The sequence below is a fragment of the Lissotriton helveticus genome, chromosome 2_1 (genome assembly GCF_964261635.1).
Source record: "Lissotriton helveticus chromosome 2_1, aLisHel1.1, whole genome shotgun sequence".
Taxonomy (NCBI): Eukaryota; Metazoa; Chordata; class Amphibia; order Caudata; family Salamandridae; genus Lissotriton; species Lissotriton helveticus.
Window position 1 is genome coordinate 735,196,891 of NC_136059.1, and position 21,399 is coordinate 735,218,289.

Sequence of the window (21,399 nt, forward strand, 5' to 3'; positions counted from 1 at the left end):
CTTGAACACTTAATCAAGACCTATAGTTATATATAAAGTCCTTCTCATGCTGAGCGGCTAAATTCTGGTATAAACTACTTTAAGAACTCAGACTCAATTAAAATGAGCTAGTCTTTTGAGAAGATTTTTAAAAACACTTTTAAACTGCTCTCCATTTCTATAAATTTCACCTTGTTACAAATCCAGTTTGCTGTAATCTGCTGTCATAGCGCTACACTCCTAAAGTTTCCTTGTCTAAGCTTTACAAATATCATAAATTAGATTTCAATAGATTTTGTCTATACAACATAAGGCAGGCACAACCACCAAACATTCCCAACATGACCTAATATTCTACTTCCCCATCACCCAATCGGTACAGCTGTATTTTTTATGCAGGTCCTTTTCGCAGCCCCTCCGCCCTCCCCCCTCAACCTTACATCGTTCCACCCTGGTTGTATTGGTATTGTTCATCTAGCTCTCTAATATCCCTGCATTCCTGTGTCATCCAGGATATATTTCTCTATCTAAGAATCCCAATACTCTAACTCTCATCAGACATGTGCAACCTTTGTAATCTTGGTTTAGGTAAGTTAGTATGTTCCCCCATAATTTGGTAAATAATCGTTCTTTGTCTAACCCATGGGTACTGACAAGCATTTTCTTAGGGGCCAATGAGTTTGATCATTTGCGTGACCGAGGGCCACACTGATATCAGTAAGGTGGTGGTCAGTCCCGGGTAGGGTGGTAAGGTGGGTATAGGGCAAGCGAAGCATATAAATCTACAGGCTGAAATGCACAATGTAAAACCAGGAACCCTGGGATCAGTCCCAGCTTCCCCACTTTACTAAACTGTGCGATCCGAGGTAATTGTTTTATTTCACTTTCACTCATTTTTCTTCATTATCACATAAAAGAGGACTTTGAAATATGTGACTTCAAGATATGCACTGTACAAAACTTTCTCCTGTATTTGATTGATTGATTGATTAAACTATAAAGTTGTCCACGTACATTAGCATCCCAGGCCACCCAGAGGGTGCATGTCAACTGAATTGCCTCTTAGTTCACTGTTGGTATTGTTGTCAGGGTGTGGGCAAGCATGAATGTTTTTAAATTCATGTTTGAAAACTATGACTTTATAAAATAAATCTCAATACACTTATATAATCTGATACTAAGGTGAAACGGTTCTGCATGGTAATGAAATACACCTTTTGAATTTTGAAGAGACTTTATCATATTATTAAACGCTTGCTGCAAGGTGTGTTTAAAAATGACTGGTGTTTCTAAAGTTAAGTGGTGCAAGACACCCTAGTTACTTCCTTACTTAACTTCAATTAACCTTTAAATAAATACATGTTGACCTATTTATTTAACATTTTTTAATGTTAGAGATGATTGGAATGAACAACAGCCCAGTGCTGCTGTTGACCATAAGGCTGCATGCAGAGGTCTGGAAAGCTGCATGCGCCCCCCAGGCTGTGCTTTGATTTTCACTGGTCTAATGCTATTGTGTCATAGCTCAAAAGGGTAAACAGCCATTACAACGAGGCTGTTACACCGCAAGTCATTACATCGCATGCGTTACAACGTATGCGATGTAACAACGAGTAGCCATTACTACGCATACCATTACAGCGTATGTGTTTTCACAACGCTTGCGATGTAATGGCTATCCACATCGTTTTGAGGAAACAGAGACTGTTTCTTTTCCTCACAATCACGTGCACCGCCCCTTAGACAATGCTGGAACCAGGAGAGAGGAACCACTAGGAGAGAGAGGTAAGGGGGATTGCGATTGGGGTGGGGATTACTTTTTTAGGGTTTAGGGTAGTGCTGAAGTAGTGTTGTAATGTTTGTGTAGTGTAGGGTTGTGTTTTAGGATTTAGGTTAGTGTCGGGGGTCATGCAGGGTAGTGTTAGAATGTAGGGACCGGGCTGGGGGTATGGGGGAGGGTCGTGCTGGGGGTAGTGTTTTAGGGTTTAGGATGGTGTTGTGGTGTTTGTGTAGTGTAGGGTAGTGTTTTAGGGTTTAGGGTAGCGTCGGGGGTCGTGCAGGGTAGTATTTGAGTGTAGGGACCGGACTGGGGGAGGGTCATGCTTTAGGTAGTGTTTTAGGGTTTAGGGTATGTTGTGGTGTTTGTGTAGTGTAGGGTAGTGTTTTTGGCTTTAGGGTAGTGTCAGGGGGGTCGTGCAGTGTAGTGTTTGAGTGCAGGGACATGGACGGGAGGAGGGTCGTGCTGCGGGGTAGTGTTTTAGGGTTTAGGGTAGTGTTGTGGTGTTTGTGTATTGTAGTGTAGTGTTTTAGGGTAGCGTCGGGGGGTCGTGCAGGGTGGTGTTTCAGTATAGGGACCTGACTGTGGGGCGGGTCGTGCTGGGGGTAGTGTTTTAGGGTTTAGGGTAGTGTTCTGGTGTTTGCGTTGTGCAGTGTAGTGTTTTGGGGTTTAGGGTAGTGTAGTGTTATTGTAGGGAGAGGTTTGGGGGTCGGGGGAGGGTCGTGCAGAGGTACTACATTAGGGTTTAGGGTAGGGCAGGGTGGAGTCACTTACCTTGCAAACGTTTACCATGAGTATACCTTTACCACGTAACCCTTTGAGTTGTAATGGCATGCATGGTAAAGGTATAGTCGTGGTAACATTTTGCGTTATAATGGTATCTCGTAGTAATTGACATCGCATAGTAATACTTGTGTTGTAATGGCATGCGTAGTATTGTTATAGGATGTAATGAGTCATATTTGCTCAAAAGACACCACTCATTCTGCAGCGAGTAAGAGATGCAGGGCTTTAAGTGGGCCGGGTCCTGCCGGTGCTCAGCACTGGCAGTTCTTAAAAGTAGGTGCAGAGATGGGTCCCTATCGGGTTCTTCATTTTTAGCTTCCGGTTGGGAACAAAAAGGTGAACTCTGCGATAGTACCATCTGTCACTGCTTTTGATGTTGCTTCAAAGAGACACTTTTTTCAGTTTTGTATAGTGCAAACATGAGCACCCGTTACATCACACATGGACATATTCATGTTTTTTTTTTAAACCTTTATTTTTTGGTTTTGCAACACAGATGAAACAATCCCCCTAAACTTGGCATCAATCATCAAGTAGGTGTATACAATACGGTAACCTCATTATGGCACTATATGGTACAGTGAGTACAGTTCAGGTTGTATTTGTAGGCATCATTATAACCACATCCATAACGTGAAATACTGTCGAGGGACAGGCAATGCACCTACATTGGCATGGGTCCAACCTCCCCACTCCCTCCCCCCTCCCTCTCAGATCCCGAGTCCCCGGAAGAAAACAGTTCCGCACTCGTGCCATCCGAATCGCTGTGAGACAACTCCGAGGCACACATTAATCTCCATGCAAGGAAATCGTCCTGCAACTTCACATCCCTACGGGACCTCTGCATATGCATCTCCTCAGCCAGTGACCACTCCCTTACATCTCTACGCCACGCTGCCAACTCAGGAGCTCTTTGCCCCATCCAGGTGATCGCCACCCTACGCCTCGCCAGCACCAACATTAATTGCAAGAGTTTGTAGGAAAGGTTCCTCTTTCTAGGTTTAGGGACCAGGGCTAGTAGGCAGTGAAGCGGGCTCAGATCAATCCGAAGGGACATATTCATGTTTGAATCACAGGATGTTGAGCCGACGTGAGGCTTGATATGTTTTCTCAGCTTGAAAGTCAGTAGCTTTAGCCTTAGCCACAACCTCACCCACTAAAACGGAAGCATTTTCAATACTATATACAGCGAAGTCATAGTTGTTGCTTATTTATCTTATGCAGTTTACAACCATTTACAAAGCCAGTAGCCCTGGCTTGTTGTAGGTGTAATGGTACTTGCTGTGTAATGTATCTAGACGAATGGACAGAAGCAGCAAAATATCAGTGGGGCAGAAGACTATGCTGAGTACAGATTTTTAGCTTAAGTGTTTTAAGCCATGCCCTTAATTATATCGGCCACGCCCCTGTGAGAGGCCCCACAGTTTTTTCATCCCACTTAAAGCCCTGAAGAGATGTGAGATAGTTTACCCCGATCAAGTGCAGAAGGTATTTCACTAGGGAAAATTGGGCCAGGATAATCACCTAAGGGCATCACTCCACTACCTTCCCTGTTGCCTTTGCAATGTTTTCCAGAGCTTATGGTTGCCACCTTTCCCAGAGAAAAATACTGGCCATCTGTTCACGTTTTAAGATTCTGCAAAGGCCTGGACCGAATTCTTAAGTAGAACACTATATGAAATGGTCTGTATTCATTTGCACCATGCCTTTTCTGTATTTGTTTACTTTAATTATCATTTGGGTTATTCAAGGCAGCTGTACAACACATTTGAAAGTGCTTTCTATTAATATTTACTGTTTATTGTATATACTGAAAAGTGAAAATAATACTTGCTTAAAGTGTTTTTGTTACCATTTCTGTATTGGCAGGGACATTACTATACCAGTCATGCCAGTATAAAACCAGCAAGGTGCCATCCTTACCAGGGCTTAATTTCTAACCTTGTCTAATTTGGACAGTACATTAAAATGTGTAGAATAGTGGCCTTCTTCCCAAAGCCCCTCCAGCACTCAGATGACATTCCTCGATTTATTATGTGCAATTTAGTGTGTGTTTAGTGCCACCTGTAAAAAAAAATCCATTTTGCTTATGTTCCTTGCTCATGCCTAGCTTAATTGTTAGCACAGGGGATTATTTCCCCACATTTCTTTGCGTGTAGAATGATGTTGATTTCTTTCTCCCATTGCAGTTGGCTGGGAGGTTGGGTGGCTGTATGTTGGAGGTAATTGCTTCATAGATTTTAGAAACCTAGTGTTTTGGTGAAGTGCGCAGCTGTAGGAATCGTTCAAAGGGTGCAAGTTCCCTTGGTGACCCCTCGCAGACCTCCTGCTGGATACTCCAGTTCGTCAGCTGAGTATAGTGGTAGTGTTACACCTCAGAGTTCCCAAACTTGCTCCTCATCTCAAATCATGTAATTTTACAGTCTATGACGAGACCACACAACTTGAAACACCTCTGGTCTATCGGAGTCTGAAAACTGTGCTTATTTCGCCCTTTTGTAAAGCCTCGGTTTCCAAAAAGTGGTGTGAAGGGGATGGGAGGAACTAAAACCCCTACCTTTAGATCAAGTAGTCACACGCTTTAACGGTAAGCCTGGTGACCAGGGATAAATACAAGTTCCAACCCGAGTGGCTCTTTGATTGGTGCCTAGCCAGGTTTGATCAATAAAGCACGACAATGTGCGCATCTCTACTCTACGCCATTCGATCATGTATTGAAGTTAGGGGACCTGATAATAATGTGTGGGACTCCCGATCCAATTGTGTTTAGAGCTCTTTGTGCTTTGCCTCCAGCTCTGTCTTGCCTCTATCTAGTCTTCCCTGCTTGGACCAAGGAGTTGAAGAGTTCCTGTAAAATATCACTGTGAGTTAAAAGGAGAGTGAGAAACTTGTATACAATTTTATGGAGGCGCTTCACCTTCAAGGACACAAGGATACAGAGTGATTCCACGGGCCCATGAGCCCTGTTTTAACGTCTTTAAAGAAGGCTGTTAGTTTTCGAATGCACACATGCTTCAATTGGGTGCGACTAAGATTACCAGATAACAAATGCCTCCCATTGACCATTTAAACAGGGTGCTAGACTGAAGGTGTTTATCCTAAGTGGCCCTCTCACAAGAAGCAGGTTAGAGTATATAAGGAACCCCGCTATATCCTGGAGCGTCTCCAGTTGGGCTATTATTTCTGTTGGGGATTGTGACGTCTCCTCTAATGTTATGAAGATGTTATCTGGAAAGGTTGTGAGTTTATATTTGTTCTGTCATAGGCTTTGGAACCAGAGGGATCACCTATTTATTTATTTTGGGAGTTTTATATAATGCAACCTTGACCCGAAGGTATCAGGTATGAGAGCGCTTTACATGGGCACCAGTTGTGTTACACAAGGACACATTAATTTTTGTTAGGCACGGGAAGATGAAGTGATTTGCCCAGAATCACAGGATGTTGAGCGTCATTGCCTAGACTCGAACCCGGTTCCCCAGATTTGAGATTGACTGCCCTAGCCGTTAGGCCTCATCCTCTCCCCAAGGATCCTTGAACCCTTTGAAGACTTTGGTAAAGAGCAGGACCAGTTGCGGCATGAAGGTTATATAAAAGAGAGATGAGAATCCATTATGTCCCACAGTTCTGGTGATTTCTGCCCTTCAAAAGCCCTCAGAACCTCTTCTTAGGTTATTGATTCCTACAGCCACTCCAAGTTATGCAAAGATGAAGCACAGATACGTATTTCTACTCTAGTATGTACAGTGTGTAGTAGAAGGACTGAAATTCCGTGTGTGTTCCCTCTTCTTTCTCTCACGTCCTCACCCCTCTCATTCCAATTCTCTGTGATATAGCTGCATTCCTGGCTTGCTCTTAACATGTTGGCCAGGAGTCTGCTTTCCTTGTTGCCGCATTCATAAAATTACACACCAATCTCTGCAAGCTCGCTGTTGGCCTTAGTGTTCTCAATGGTACAAATCTGCCTCTTCACATTCATCAGTTGGAGGCAAACTTTCTAGAAGGGTTTGGTGTTGTATTTCTCTTCTAGGACACATATGTCCTGCATTAGATAGTACTGTAATGTATTTCTTATTGTATTAGACAGACAGCCTGTCATATCAGCAAGCAACTAGTCACCACCTTCTGTGCATCCCACACCATTCCTTGGCTCGCCTCCCCTGTATCATTATATGTTATTTAGTCTACAGTCTGTTTCCTGATGGTGCAAAGGACTACATAGACCTTTAGCACTCACTCAGACACCCCATTTCTTTGAGCCCAGGCCTCCCTAAAGTGGGCCAAGCAAGCTTTGCAGATAGAAGGCCACAATCTGACAATGTTTATGGGACCTGAAATACAGCCTTACCTGTGTGGTGTAAGTGCTTGTCTATGAGCAAGTATTCACTCCTGGCATGTATGGTGTTCATCGAAAAGTGTGAATAGTCTGTATTTAGGGGTTGTAAGTGTAACCAGGAGATTATTAAACCTAAGTCTTCAAGTCATTGTCTTCCATCCACTGATTCACGCTGCTGAAACGTGTCCTGTTGTGCATTCATGACAATGTTACAATTTCACCCTCCTCCAGTATTTGGCTGCCTGTGGAGAACTCTGTAATCTTCCTAATGACATGCCTCAGGAAGTGTTCCTGCTTGGGAGTGTGAGCATATATAGTGGCCAGAGATAGTGGGTGACCTGACTATGTTCCATTGACTACAATCCAGTACACATCTCTTCACTTCCTCACAAACAGTTCTACAAACAAACTTGGTTTATCAGTATTCCTACCTCCACTGTCTTCATGGGGGCCGAAGCATGATAATGTTTAGAGTTGGTTTCTTTTCAGTGCATAGGAGATGTCTCTGTTCCACAAAGTGTATCTCTGCTTTCAGGATGATCAATTCCTGTGTGGTGCTTAAACATTTCGTTAGGCTGTTTAGGCCATTTACATTAACTGTGGTGACTGGTAAGGCCTTCCCTGCCTATATGAGTGGAATCTCTCTCAGATTTCTATTGGTTAGAGACTCCTTCTGCCAATGCAAGTAGATGCCAACGAGTAGTGGATTAGAGCCCTGGTAGGTGTCCCATCTACTCATCCTTTCTTTTTCCCACTATCGAGTACTCTACTGTTCTGAGTATACCTTTGTACTCATTTGGGAATGGGTGAAAGGCAGCTTTCTAAATTACAGTCACTGCAAAATGCAGCGGCAAGAGTACTGCTGGACCTCCCAAAGCGATACCCAACATCTAAGGCCATACGCCAACTTCCAGTCCGTCAGAGAGTTCAGTTCAAAGCCCTCTGTCTAGTTCACAAAACAGTAGTTGGAGGAGGAGCTGAGGACCTGAAGGCTCTTTTTCCGCACTATGTCCCAAGCCGAACACTAAGATCTGCCGGCCTGGGCCTGATTACCATCGCGAGAATAAAGAGAGCACACTGGGGAGGCAGGTCTTTCTCTCATCAGGCAGCTAAGCTATGGAACACCTTGCCCATTAAGCTTCGCCTACAGTCTAATAAGAGCTGTTTCAGAAAGGCATTAAAGACCTGGCTTTCCACTACGCCCTAGTCACCCAGTAGTAGCCTTACCCTCCTTGCAGCGCCAAGACGCCACGGCATAAGTGCGCTTAATAAATACTTCAGTCAGTCAGTCATTTGCAACTTTAGCTAATCTCCCTTCAAAAGACAACCTCAAACACTTCTGTAGAAAGACCAGTGTTAACATTCACTAGGAACCAACTGATCAGGACCTCAAACTGCGAAGGATTTGGAGTGATTAGCTGTATCTGCCCTTCACCTGGCCTTGGGAACCACTAGACCTTGTGATTTACAAACACTACTCCGCCCTAGTGTAGACACTGGAAGGCAAACACCCCACCAGGATTCCTACAACTCTCAATACCAGTCTAAGCTGTTTTATATGCCAATGTCCGAATCACCACTGACAGCACAGATATTAAAGCACGGCCTCTCTGCTTTCTTTAATTTCAGCTCTCACTGGATGGATGCCTCTGTATTAACTGGGGACTTGTGCCATATCTCTTTCGCAGCTAGTATCAGCCAGCCCCATTATGGGAGAGGGCCGGCATTCTTGTCAAGTAGAATTCCCGGTGTTGATTGAGTGTATTTTAGGGATTAGAAAGTATTTTGCTTACCTTGCCATTGGAAAATCAGTTTGAAGGGGTGACCCCAGCAATATTTGATATCTTCGGATTACAAGAAGTCGGTGACCGGTTTGAAGTCTTGCACTTGGTCAATGCCATGGCGATATGATTTTGATAGAGCTGTATTTGTGGACCATTGTAAAAGATTTGTATCCCTTAATGGGCTTTGCTCATTATTGACTCATTGAAAAAGTGTACCCTCACCAGGCCATCTTACGGGACTTTCCTGCTTGACATCAGCACAGCAGTTCTGTGCACCCTGTCCAGCTTGATCATTTCCTCCTCTCTACTTTTAAGGAGGGTGTTGAACAGGCCCAAGACATATTTGGCCACGGTGTCCCTTATGATGCCCTGTGGTTCACCATGGGTGAGGATGTTATTATGCCCAGAGCAGTTTTCTGGTCCTCACAGTTCGCTAACTGGATGGTACGCTGTTCTATTAGCTGTAGCATCCACACCTGCAGAGGCTACCAGTAGTCTGCTTGTTAATCAAGATTTCTTCGAGGGAGTTCCTCTTATCCCCCAGCTCATTCACATCCTTTTGCATGTATTTCCGGTCCTGTTCAAGCTCACTTTGATCACTTGCACAAGGAAGTTCTTGGTGATAATTTAGATTCTCTCATCAATGTCGTCCCCAATTTCTAGCTTGCCATTTCACACTTCTCTCATGCCATCTTTAAAGGAATCCTCCTGTTGGAGCATGTCTCTGATCAAAAATGTTTCATTACTTTCTCCAGTCATGGCTCTGATTGAGGCACAGCTGACTTGACACTGGGGCCTCTAATGGCTGGGTACTTCCTCCTCATTGCCCGCATCTTGACTTGCCCTTGTAACAGTGTGGCCGTGTTCTCCTCTGTGCTCCTTTCTATATGTGCTCCTGCTGATTCCTGCCCCATCTGTGGGAAATACTCGAAGCCTGATCTTGTAGTTCAGTCCCATAGTCCTCTCACCCTCCCTGGCTGCCAGTGGCGCTGCAGAAGTTAAGACTGCAAGCATTGACAGCATTGGTCAGACCCCATCTCCACCACACATGGCCAGCACCTGTGATGCACTATGGCTTCTCTCCTTACACACCTGCATCAGAGGATCCTGGTTGAGGGCTTGTGAAGTAGGATGATCAAGACCAGTCGTGTCACCTCCGGTAATGTTAGAGCGGCATTTTACTCTTCCGTACTCATGGCTATAGGTTGCTTCCTTGTCAGCAAGGCTTCAAGCTGCACTCCCAGTACACTGGTTGGGGGTCCCCTTTATTTAACTGCTTACTCCTCTGTTTTGGAGCCCACTGAGGGACAGGCACAGCAGTTAGGTGTTCTTCTGAGTTCTCCTGTGGGGCCGCCTCTCCGCCCTACTGGGCTGCTGTTTCCCTCTCTTATGTTTTCTGAATTAATCATTTCCCAGTGTTTTCAGGCCTTCCAATCCCAGGGCCTACCTTTCTGCACCTGCCACACTTTTCTAGGCCCATCTCTAAGACAGTGGGTGGGAATTGTTTGAGGGGTTCGCTCTCCTAGTGCTCAGCTTCAGCTACCCATGTGGACTTTCCGATTCCATGCGTAGATCCACCGCCAAGATCCCGCCGACCGCTTCTTCTCTGCTTTTTCTCTGATCTAGCCCTCTGTCATCTTTGGCATCTCACAGTTACTTCCCATGGCTGTCTCAGTTGACTGTGTTCCAGCTTCTCTCAACTGTTATCACAGTATCAAGGGGTTGCATTGTCAGACACCTTCTGGGTCTCTAAATTCCCCAGGGCTTGCGTTGGGTTGAGGTTTGATGAGGATATCCTTCAGTTCCACTGTGGCAAGGCAGCAGCCCCATGACTGAATGTCCGCCATGTTGTGTGACTGGTCACGCAACCCCCCATATATAATTAGTTAATACAATAAAATAGATGTGTAGTTAAATGCACAACAGGACAGGGAGAATAAAATGATAGGGAAAAGATTTTAAATGAAATGGTCAACAGTTGTGTAAGTTTGGAGTGATGATAATGATTTATTTTACAGACCGTACAGGGTAGGTACAGGAACCTGCAAAGATCCGAGGGAGTGATGTATTTATCATTTGCTCATCTATGAATGCTAGTAGGAAATAGTACTGCAAGATTGTCTAAAGTTTTTAATAGGATGTTGCTTAATGTTCGTGAATAGCTAGACACTTTTGTTTCATGTTTTAAAAATTGAATAATAAATATTTTTTAGAAAGCTCGAACATTTTAGGTGTTTGGAAATGTTGCTATTTTGCAAAGACCATAAAGACATAGATCATACATACATAAAAGCACAGCATGCTTCTTAGGGCAACAAAATAGATATATGCCCTAGGTGGCACTTCAATTAGAGGGATACCTGGTAACATCTTTGTTTCAGTTTAACTTCAAGAACACTAAGGTAGCACATACAGAGCCTCTTATAGGTTTGTTAATATTCTATTTATTTTTCTTGAATGTTTGCTTAACAATAAAATTAATTAATGTATTATGTCCTGCCTTTTCTTCTTTTCAGGGATTGCGACTTAGGAACATGTACAGACAAGTCCAATATTTTATATGCGTGGGCCAAAAATGCTCCTCCCACTAAGCTACCCGAAGGTTGGTTATTGTTTACTTTCTTAAAAATGTCAGATTTCAGTGAATGTTGTTGTGTTTGTTTTACTAAATTGCAAATCTAAGATAATCCATCCACCAGCGAAATTCGCAGGAACTCTGTATTCAGGCTGAAACAAATTGTTTGTTCCAGATTTCCCTTAAATTTGTTGGGTGCGTATATTAATGGTTCTATTTTTAGCAGCTGATGTATTTGCAGAATGACTCCCAAAATTAGAACCTTGATTAGGTGGACGGTATGAGAAAGAAAAAGAGCTATGTTCATACTCCTAATTTAATTTCACAGAGCAGAGTGTTTATTAAAATATGAATATATCCACATTTATCTCTGAGAATACTGACCAAAAAAGGGTTGCAGTTTATATGGGATTTTGGTTAGCAAGGAGTATACGAATCTGATTGGCTTTAGGCCCTTCTTATTCTTCCTCTTTTCACTTTAGCCATTTGTCTACCACAGAGAAATACGATTTCCCTTATTAGATCCCAGAAATATGACTAATAAGACCAGACTAACACTTTTTACGCATTATGGCAGCTTAGTACCAGTTTGTCTCCGCAATATCAGGCAGGGAGATAGTTAGATTTATTGTGGCTCGAGTGTCCCCGTCATGAAGGATCCAACTTGTTCTGGGCTAACATTAGAATTGATTATTGATGGAGGCCGCTGAGACAGAATCTTAGCAAAAATGTACCTCTCTGTGTCGAACCAGGACTGACATTTGTATTCGTGGCTTGTTGCCAAGTATCTGAAATGTGGCCTCCTTCTAATCTTAATACATTGACTTTGAAGCAAAATTTTGCAAGATTTCCTTTTTTTTGTCTTCCTAACACCATATTTCTCTCATCTGTTCTAACTTGTACATAACCTCCAACCATATCATTATAAAGAACCCTTCTCTGCCCCTCCAAGACCTTAATGTAGTAATGTCGGGGACACTTAATGCTTTAGTCACACTAAGAAAAGTCTAACTACATATTAGAGCCAACAGACATTGTTTTTCACGAGAGTTACTCACTATAAAATAGGGACTTCTTTGCAAAGAAAGATATTGGAGAAACTCCAGCTGCCTTACCACCAACGTGCCTATATGTATTTGGCAACCACCTAGCATTCAGAATCGTAAGGCATTTACGCTACACAGCAAGTTATTTAAGGTGTGCATGGAGAAAAATGTACCACAAGTATTGCACCCTATTTAACCTTCTGTGGTTTTTAAAAAAAAATGTATTTTAAAGAGTTTTATATAGCGCAAACTAGACCCGGAGATATCAGGTATCAGAGCGCTATACATGAGCACCAGTTTCGTTACAGATGGATACATTTATTTTTGTTAGGCACGAGGCTATTGAGTGATTTGCCCAGAATCACAGGATGTTGAGCGTCGTTGCCGAGACTCTAACCTGGTTCCCCAACTTCGAAGTCGACCTCTCTAGCCGTAAGGCTACATCCTCTCCCCATTGGTTTATCAAAATTCGGGTCTCCGTTTTGTTTAAAGTTATGAAATTCAAGTAATCCCTTCCTGCCAGATCTCCAGCAGACTGATTGCCAGACCCTCAATTTACTTCCTCATTTTCTCAATTCGTACAACAAGAAGGCTTCTCCTCAGCCATCTTTACTCCAACCCGGGAACTCATTCCTTCTGATTCACCCTTTATCTGCTGGCACTTGGCACTTCTCAGGAAGAACACTTATTCTTGCTACAGTTTTACTTACCCTCTGTAACCTGAGCTTCTCCAAAGTAGTGTTTGGTGATGACCTGAAAAAGATATGGTTCAAAACACTAATCTTCAAACATTCTTGAAAACTACGATGGTCACAACCGTAGGGGTTATTGTTTCCTCCCAATGTCCTGTCTTCTGCAACAGTCACTTCAGTCTGACCCCATGTCACTTTGGATTCAGATCAGCTCTTGGCACTGCAACAGTAATGGTTACAGTCATTGATAATTTACGCAGATTCTTAGAAAGGAACTGTTGTAATTTTTCTGATCTTCCTTCCCGCATTTGGCACTGTGAAGTGCAAGGTTTTTATTCACTAACCTCAGTCTGTGGTCAGATATTTCCCATAAGTATTATGATAGTTCAAATCTTATAGTTCTCTACTCTCCCAGAAACTGCAGTTTGTGAAGTACAGCAAAGATCCATTTTGTTCACGGATTCATATAACGATAATGCTATAATGATATAATGCAGGATATTTTATACATAGAGCCCTAAGGTTCCATTTTTTACTTGTATGCTGAGGATCTCGAGCTTTACATTGGCTACACTGGTAAAATTTCTTGCAACTAAAACAAATCTGAGATACTCCCAGAGCCATCCGATCATGTATTTAATGCAACCTCCTCGGTCACAACATCAGGAAATCCAAGTTCGGAATTCTAGGATTACAAGGAACATTCATAAACCTGCAAACCTCCAGCCTCAACCAGATCTTACTCAATCACAGCACCTCCAGCACAAGAACAAAACAATAATACGAATCCTTTCCTTCAAGAGTCATATCGATACTGTGTCAGTTTATATGTAAACCTGATTCTGAATTTTACATTTTCACTCTAATTTGGGTATTTGGGTATCTTAGTTAGGCATTGATCTCACACAAAATGGATTAATGCTGTGCTCTCGTGAACAACTTTATTTTTTGAAAAATGTACAGGTTCTGCGAAATTGAGCATCCTTCCTCTTTGTTAACATTGGTCCTCACAACCTTGTGCGCCCAGTCCTCAAACCCTTGCACTTGACACCTGTCAAGGAAAGATGCCTGTTCACATCTTTTACTTCCTCGCATGCTACTTCATCATAATGCTCTCAGATAAGTCTGGTACCTCATTTTACATCACCTTACGAACACACTGTGTGTTCAAGTGTCATGAACTTTCTTGATTCTCCATAATTCGTATTTCTGTCCATCAGTAAAACATTTTCTCAGTCAGAAACTCTCTACTCTGGAACTCCCTACTTTAAAATTAACAAGACATTAATAACTTCCTTGCATTTCATGAGGTTTTGATGACCTTGCTTTTATCATACATACTGGAATATCTGTTGCTTTTCATGTTGCTGCATTGAGGTTTTATTTTGCAACGTATAAAACCACAAAAATAAGTAACCGCTCTCAATGTCTTCCTGGTGGGCCATATTGCAGCAGCTGATTCCAGTTGGTGGTGTTGGTGGTAGGTGGAACATAGTCCATTTCTGCAGCACTTGTAATATTTTTCAAGATCATCCGCAACTTTAAAATGGCCTGCACGAAAATGTACCCATTAGAATTGTAATATTATCTGCTTCTGAAATCCAGTTTTGATTCCTTATCTGGAAACAACACTTGCCTCGGTTTGTACTAGGGGAACCTGGGCTGTCTAACCACTATATACATCAAATCACATAATTCTTCTCATATAAAGCTCTGTCCTAAGAAAACGGTGGTTTGACGCATAGCGATGTGTTAGTTACAAAGAAACTTCCACAGTGAGCAATAGCGTTTTAAATATCACCACAACATTATTATTATTTTTTTTTTTTTTTTTTTGGGTTATAAACTTTTATTCAGAGACAGTACATACACACAGCTCTATGCCTACAACCCTTGGGCCGGCAGCAATGTAAGTGAACTTCAAGACCATCATGTTAGGATCGGCAGATCTTAGAGAGCAATAGCCCCCCAGGGAAAAGTGGACGCCCCACCTCTTCACCTCTGCTGTGCACACTTTCCCTAGGTACTATGGTCTTCCCATCCTAACCGCACCCCCCCCTCGTCAGTGCCCACCCAACGCCACGATGTGGTCAGGTGTGTTGGTGTGGAATGTCTGTCTAAACCCTGAAACCCAGTTTATAACCTCACCTACAACTACCCCCCCCGAACCTTCCCCTATCCCCCCCCTTAACTACCCCCGTGCTTGCCTCTGCATGACTCCCAAAACCATTTCACCTCCTAACCTGTTCTCCCAATCTGTAACCTACACTCTCCACCCGCACCAAACCTCAGTGAACCCTGAGTCCTGCGACGACCCGCCCTGCAAGTAGTACCCTGGAAAAAGCGTTCAAATGGCACGCTACCACTAGCCTCCCACAACCCTCGAAGTCCCACGCAGAGACACACCCATGCATTCACTAATCACCTAATCCGAGATAATCGAGCCCCGAACCTCAGTGTCCTCCTCCCCGACCTGGTTCTCCTCTTCTTCATGTCCTGAATCCGCGTCAGTCCTTTTGGTAGCATACGTCAGGTACTGATCCCAGAAATTTTTCGGTCTGCTGCGAGGAGGTAGAAGCTCGCTATAGAGCTGCGACTGAGTGCACCCATAGAGCATATCCCTGGACCACCTATCTTTGGTCGGGAGAGGTCCTCGCATCCAGCACCGCGCCACCAACCGTCGGGCCATGATTAGTCCCAGATCTGCAAGGCGTCGCGTTGCCGGCGGGAGAATCCTGGAGTGACCCAGAAGCGCCAACGCCGGGTCAACCGGTAATTCGGTCTCCAGTATGTAGCCCAGCTCCTCAAAAATGTCCGCCCAGAATCTGTTGATGCCCGGGCATGACCACGCCAGATGCATGAAATCCGCTACTGGGAAGTGGCAGCGCTCGCACTCCGCTGATTGTCGGAGGCCGTACCTGTGTAGGCGTTCAGGGGTGTAATATACTCTATGCAGGAATTTAAAGTGGATGAGTCTATGTCGAGCGTTAATGGAAACCCTTCTAGTATTGCGGCAGCAGTATTCCCACATAGAATCGTTGATTTCCGCCTGCAGATCCCGTTGCCATGCCGATCGAGCTTTGGAGGCAGTCTGTTGGCCGCAACGCTGGCCTATCCGATACAACCGGGAGACAAGGTGGCTAGGGGACGGCGTTTTGATAACGTACGTCAGTTCCGGAGTTTCAGGAGGCTCCTGCATGGTAACACCCAACAAGTCCCGTAACGCCGCACGGATCCTGTGGAAATGAAAGCGTTGCATTAGTGTGGCAGACGGCCTGGAACATGCCAGCTGTGTCCAGGTGATCGCCGTACCCTCTTTGAATAGATCTCCCAGCTTGAATATGCCCAATTGACGAAGCGCACACAGGACCCCCTTCTCCCGCAACGGCGAGAGCCACACTGCCCAGTCTATAGGGACAAGCGGGGAATACAGTAGGTCATGACCATGACTCCGAGCCAAAGAATGCCACGCATGATTAGTCGCCGTGATGGAGTCCAGCGTGCCAACCCGACGCGAGGCTGGTTCAAACACTGTGGCCGGAGGGGGGAGAGGGGCAGCGAAAAGGGTTTCAAGTATCACGTGGGGGATGTTGCGATCCCCGTGAGTCCAAGTATGCAAATGTGTTGCTTGCGCAACCCTGTAGTATCTCTCCAGGTCAGGCGCCCCTAAACCTCCTTGCTCATATGGAAGCGTTAGGATTTGCCACTGTATCCTCGGTTGCTTGCCCCCCCAGGCCAGCCGTATGAGTGCCTGGGTCAGCGTCTTGAAGAAAACCTTCGGTAGGGTCACCGGGATGGTATTGAACAAAAACAGGAACCGGGGCAGGACAATCATTTTCATCAGGGCTATGCGATCCGACAGGGATAACGGCAACCTGCACCATCTATCAACGTCATCGGACAGTTTGGAATAGGCCACCCCATAATTCTCCCTCACCAGAACATCTGGGTCCGGGTGTAGCTGTATGCCCAGATATCGGACCGGGTCATCCGACCACTGTAGTGGATAATCCATCTCAAACTCGCTCGTTGCCGGGGTCAGTGGGAATGCAACGGATTTGCTCCAGTTTACTCTCAGTCCAGATAACGCCCCAAACTGCACAACCTCCCGCAGCACAGAGGAGAGATTGAGCTCTGGGTCTCTAACATAGAGGAGGGTATCGTCAGCATACGTAGATATGCAGATCTTGTACGTAGGGAAACTGATTCCCTCGAGACTATGGTATTCCCTCAGTGCGCACGCTAGAGGTTCAGCCACTAGTGCATATAGCAGCGGCGATAGAGGGCAGCCCTGCCTGGTGCCCCTGCGTATTGCGAAGGCGTCCGACACTCTGTTGCCCAGGCGAATTCTAGCCGATGGTTCATAGTATAATGCACCTATCATCTGCAGGAAGGGTTCTCCCAGGCCCAGCTTCCGTAGTACTCTAGACATGAAGGGCCATTCGACTGAGTCGAACGCCTTTTCCATGTCCAAAAATACAGCTAGCGCCTTACACTCAGGTTTAACATGTTGCATTGTCCCCAGCACCGTGCGTATGTTGTAGGTAAGGCTCCTGGTAGGGATGAAGCCGGCCTGCTCTGGAGCGACCAATTCCGGGGTCAAGAGAGCCAGACGCGTCGCCAGAACTTTGGCGTAAAGTTTAGCATCGACATTTATTAACGAGAGTGGCCGGTATGAGCTCCGTTCTGTCGGGGGTTTTCCCGGCTTAAGGAGAGTAATAATGAGTGCCTCTCGCATGGTCGGCGGCATACAACCGTCCTGACATATGCCGTCGAACAGAGTCGACAGGTAGGGTACCAACTGGTCACTGAAGGCCTTGTAGAAGCTGACCGTCAGCCCGTCGGCACCCGGAGCACTGCCCGCGCACATACTGTCCAGTGCATCAACTATCTCTTCCCTCTGAATAGGCATCATCAGGAACTCCCTCTGTGCGTTTGATAGCTGTGGCATCGTAATGAAGCCTAAATAATCATCTATCGCCCCCTCCATGCCGGTAGATTTGGCCTCATAAAGAGTGGAGTAGAATTGTCGGAACTCGTCTAGAATTCGCTCTTCGTCAGTCAGGAGCTCCCCCGTACTCGACACCAATTCGCCAACTACAAGCTGTCGTCTTTCGCTGCGAACCATGTTGGCCAGCAGGGATCCAGGCCTCCCACCTTCGCCATAGGAGCGTGCCGTAGCGTATTTGCCCATGTGCTGGACCTCCCTATCAGCTTCCGCATTGTATTCTGATACTAGCTGTTTAATAATATCCAGTGTGTCCCCGTCGGGGCCTGCCTGCAGCCTCTGCTCCAGTTCCGCCAGGCGCGTTTCCAGGTGTTGAAGCCGCTGCCTGATGGACTTAAGGACGCTGGAGTGTTTGGCCATAGCTACACCGCGTATATACACCTTGAATGTCTCCCACAACGTTTGGAAGTCATCAACGGAGCCCACATTGTTGTCAAAGAAGTTCTGGATCTCCTCCGCGAGTTCGCCCCTAAACACTTCGTCTAGTAAAGAATATGGGGGAAAGCGCCACGTGAACGGAGGGAGGCGAGGCGTCGGCAGTTCGAGAAGCATGAGGAGAGGAGAATGATCTGAAAGTGTGCGGGGAAGTATCAGACAGTCCCTCACTCTACTAGCTAGAGGCCGCGACGCAAACCAGTAATCAATTCTTGTATGTATTTCGTGATAGGAGGAATAGTGCGTGTAGCCCCCTCTGGCATGGTGCCTATTGCGCCAAACGTCAAGTAAATCCAGACGTGCCAATGCAGTCTGTAGTACCGCTGCCGCTGCCGAGGGACTCCTATGTGGGCCCGCCGACCTGTCCAGCATCGGGTCAAGAACCAGATTGAAATCCCCGCCCCAGAGCATCCCTGAACATTCATACTGCTCACATTTCTGAGCCAATGTCGTGTAAAACTCCGGGGAGTCAAAGTTTGGGCCATACACATTCACCACCATGCAATCAAGACCCCTGCCCTTACATCTGCAGAGTACATATCTACCCTCGGTGTCGGCTTCCAGGAGCGTCAGTTTTAGTTTGGAGCCGGGGTTAACCCATATGAGAGTTCCCCTAGAGTGTGTTGTGAACCCAGAAGCTACACTACAATCCACCAGACCCTTGTGGAGAAGCATTTTGCTGGTCAAAGGTAAGTGTGTTTCCTGTAATAGTGCAAGGTCTATATGGTGTCTGCGCAGGTAACTGAGGACTTTGCGAAGCTTCCTGAAGTCATTTAATCCCCGAACATTCCAAGTCAATACTCTTAAGTGTGTAGGTTCCGGCTCCCTCAGTGCCGTGAGCTCTGAAGCATCAGACCCACCCGCCATGGCAGAATGTATTAAAGATATAGAGTGGGTTCACGTTAACTGCAACAACGCAGTCAAGCAGGAGAAACGGCAGGGGAGCAACAGTTGAATGTATATTGGGAGGTCCACGCATAGATTGGCAAAGCACATTATCAAGCAATAACAAAAAGAACAGTTCAAGTCCAAAAACAAACCCCAACATTCCACCCTCCTCCCACAGCTGACCCTCCCCAACTCGGCCACGCAGGTCCCTGTCCCACCCGCCCCTCCCCAGCCACCAGTCCAGAAACCCCATAGCCAACGGCTCGTGGGCAAAGGTAGCCAGCCACTACAGACTCACCTAGTAAGTCACAACTCTGGTGCCCTGAGACCCTACCACCCGTCGAACACCATCTAGTATGCATCAGCCCATCAAACCACAGATATCACTTCAACATTACCCCCGGTCATGCCGGGAATAGCGCCCCCCCCCCCCCCCCCAACCCGACCCCATCGCTGCAACCACAACCCATCAAATAGTAATAGGCCAGCAAGAGCAGCAGTCACAATGGGTGTAGTCTAGCACAACAAGGGGCAATAACTGTGCCCGCCTCCCACGACCTCTTAACTGTGACATCTCGGCAGCAAACAGTTCCTCCGGATCCAGATCACTCCAGGCACACACGACCTCAAAAGGAGCAGTCTGCAAACCCTGCACCACAGAGCGGTCACCGCCAGGTCACTCCTGATTGTCCTCAGGTTGCTGACCAGCTCCTTCCTGATTATCCGCCTGCTCTTCCGGCTTGTCTCGAGCCCATTTCTTCAAAGCTTTTTGCAGCTCCGCAGGGTCCGTGAAGATGTGCGAATGTCCCTGCCTATTCACACGCAGCTTGGCTGGGTACAGCATGGCGTAATCAAGGCCCATGTCTCTGAGTCGTTTCTTGTGCGGCGCAAAGTGTTTGCGCGCCTCCTGTACCCGGGCCGTGAAGTCAGGGAAGATAGAAATCACTGATCCCTCGAAGTGCAGATCACCTTTGGAACGTGCCAACCGAAGTGCCGTGTCCCTGTCTCTGTAATTCAACAGCTTCGCTATAATTGGCCGCGGAGGTAGACCAGGATTAGGACGTGGGCCCAGAGACCGATGAGCACGTTCGACCACGAACATGGACGAGAACACTCCTTCTCCAAGCAGGTTGGTGAGCAGGGTTTCCACAAACTGCTCCATTCTTCCAGTCTGAGTGGTCTCCGGCAGGCCAAGGATGCGGAGGTTGCAACGACGGGACCGTGCTTCTAAATCCTCCGTCTTGTCTTGCAGAGTCTTGATCAACGTCTCCGCCCGGCGCCTCGCGGTATCCAAGTCTGTCTGGGCCTCCTCCACCTCCGTGATGCGCCTTTCCGCCATGTCATGCCTCTCTGTGTGTTTGTCGAGACGCTCCGCCATGCGGTCCATCCTATATGACATGGCGTCCATCTTGGTCCCCAGCGCCGTGATGTTCGTTTGGATATTCGATTCCATGGAGCGCAGCATCGTTTTTATTTCCGAATTGTCCTCCTGACGTTCCCCCGTGGGCAAAGCCTCATCCTGGTGCGTTTGCGGACTCAGCACCTGGACCCTCCGCTGAGAGAAGGGGAGCTTGCTCTGGTTCCTGTCTCCCTTCCCCATGGCTCCTGTGGTCCTGGTATGCCTTCGCCTCTGCGTGAAGGGGAATCTGGCCACCAAGTAATTACTGCCGCCTTCAGACCACAAGATCAGCACTACTGGGACTTTAAGGAGATCGCCCAGCGCCAGCTATGGGCTCCGGGACCGTCGTGGTACCGCTGGGTCGGCGGAGCAGCAGGTCCGCCACCCTCAGATATTCAAACCGCCGTTAGCAATGCGGTGGGGCCTGGGTCTCGTGCTGGAGAAGCAGCGGGAGAGTGGGGGAGGCGCGCGGTCCCCTGTAAGCCAGTGCTCCAGACCAGGAGAGGGGCAGATCTCGGGCCAGGCGAGCCGTCCCGGGCTCCCTGGGTGGGTAGGAGGAGGGAGTCCACAAGTACCTTCGCCCCCCCTTCCGCTGCAAAAATCTATGACCGCTGCCGTGCGTGCCCCTGGCGCCCTGGGTCCGCGGGAGGCCGCGCGTGCATTCAGCCCCCTCCCGACCTCTCACCGCTGGCTG

The 21,399-nt window shown here is 46.5% G+C and overlaps 1 protein-coding gene across 4 annotated transcripts in view; it reads left to right on the top strand.

Annotated features, from left to right (window-relative positions):
* Positions 1-21,399, top strand: part of PAM (peptidylglycine alpha-amidating monooxygenase) — a 1,252,349-nt gene that overhangs the window by 729,125 nt on the left and 501,825 nt on the right. For all 4 annotated transcript variants that reach the window (XM_078675446.1, XM_078675447.1, XM_078675444.1 and 1 more), the window contains exon 7: positions 11,179-11,264. In XM_078675446.1, the coding sequence (XP_078531572.1) occupies positions 11,179-11,264 (86 nt within the window). The remainder of the gene's footprint in view (positions 1-11,178; positions 11,265-21,399) is intronic.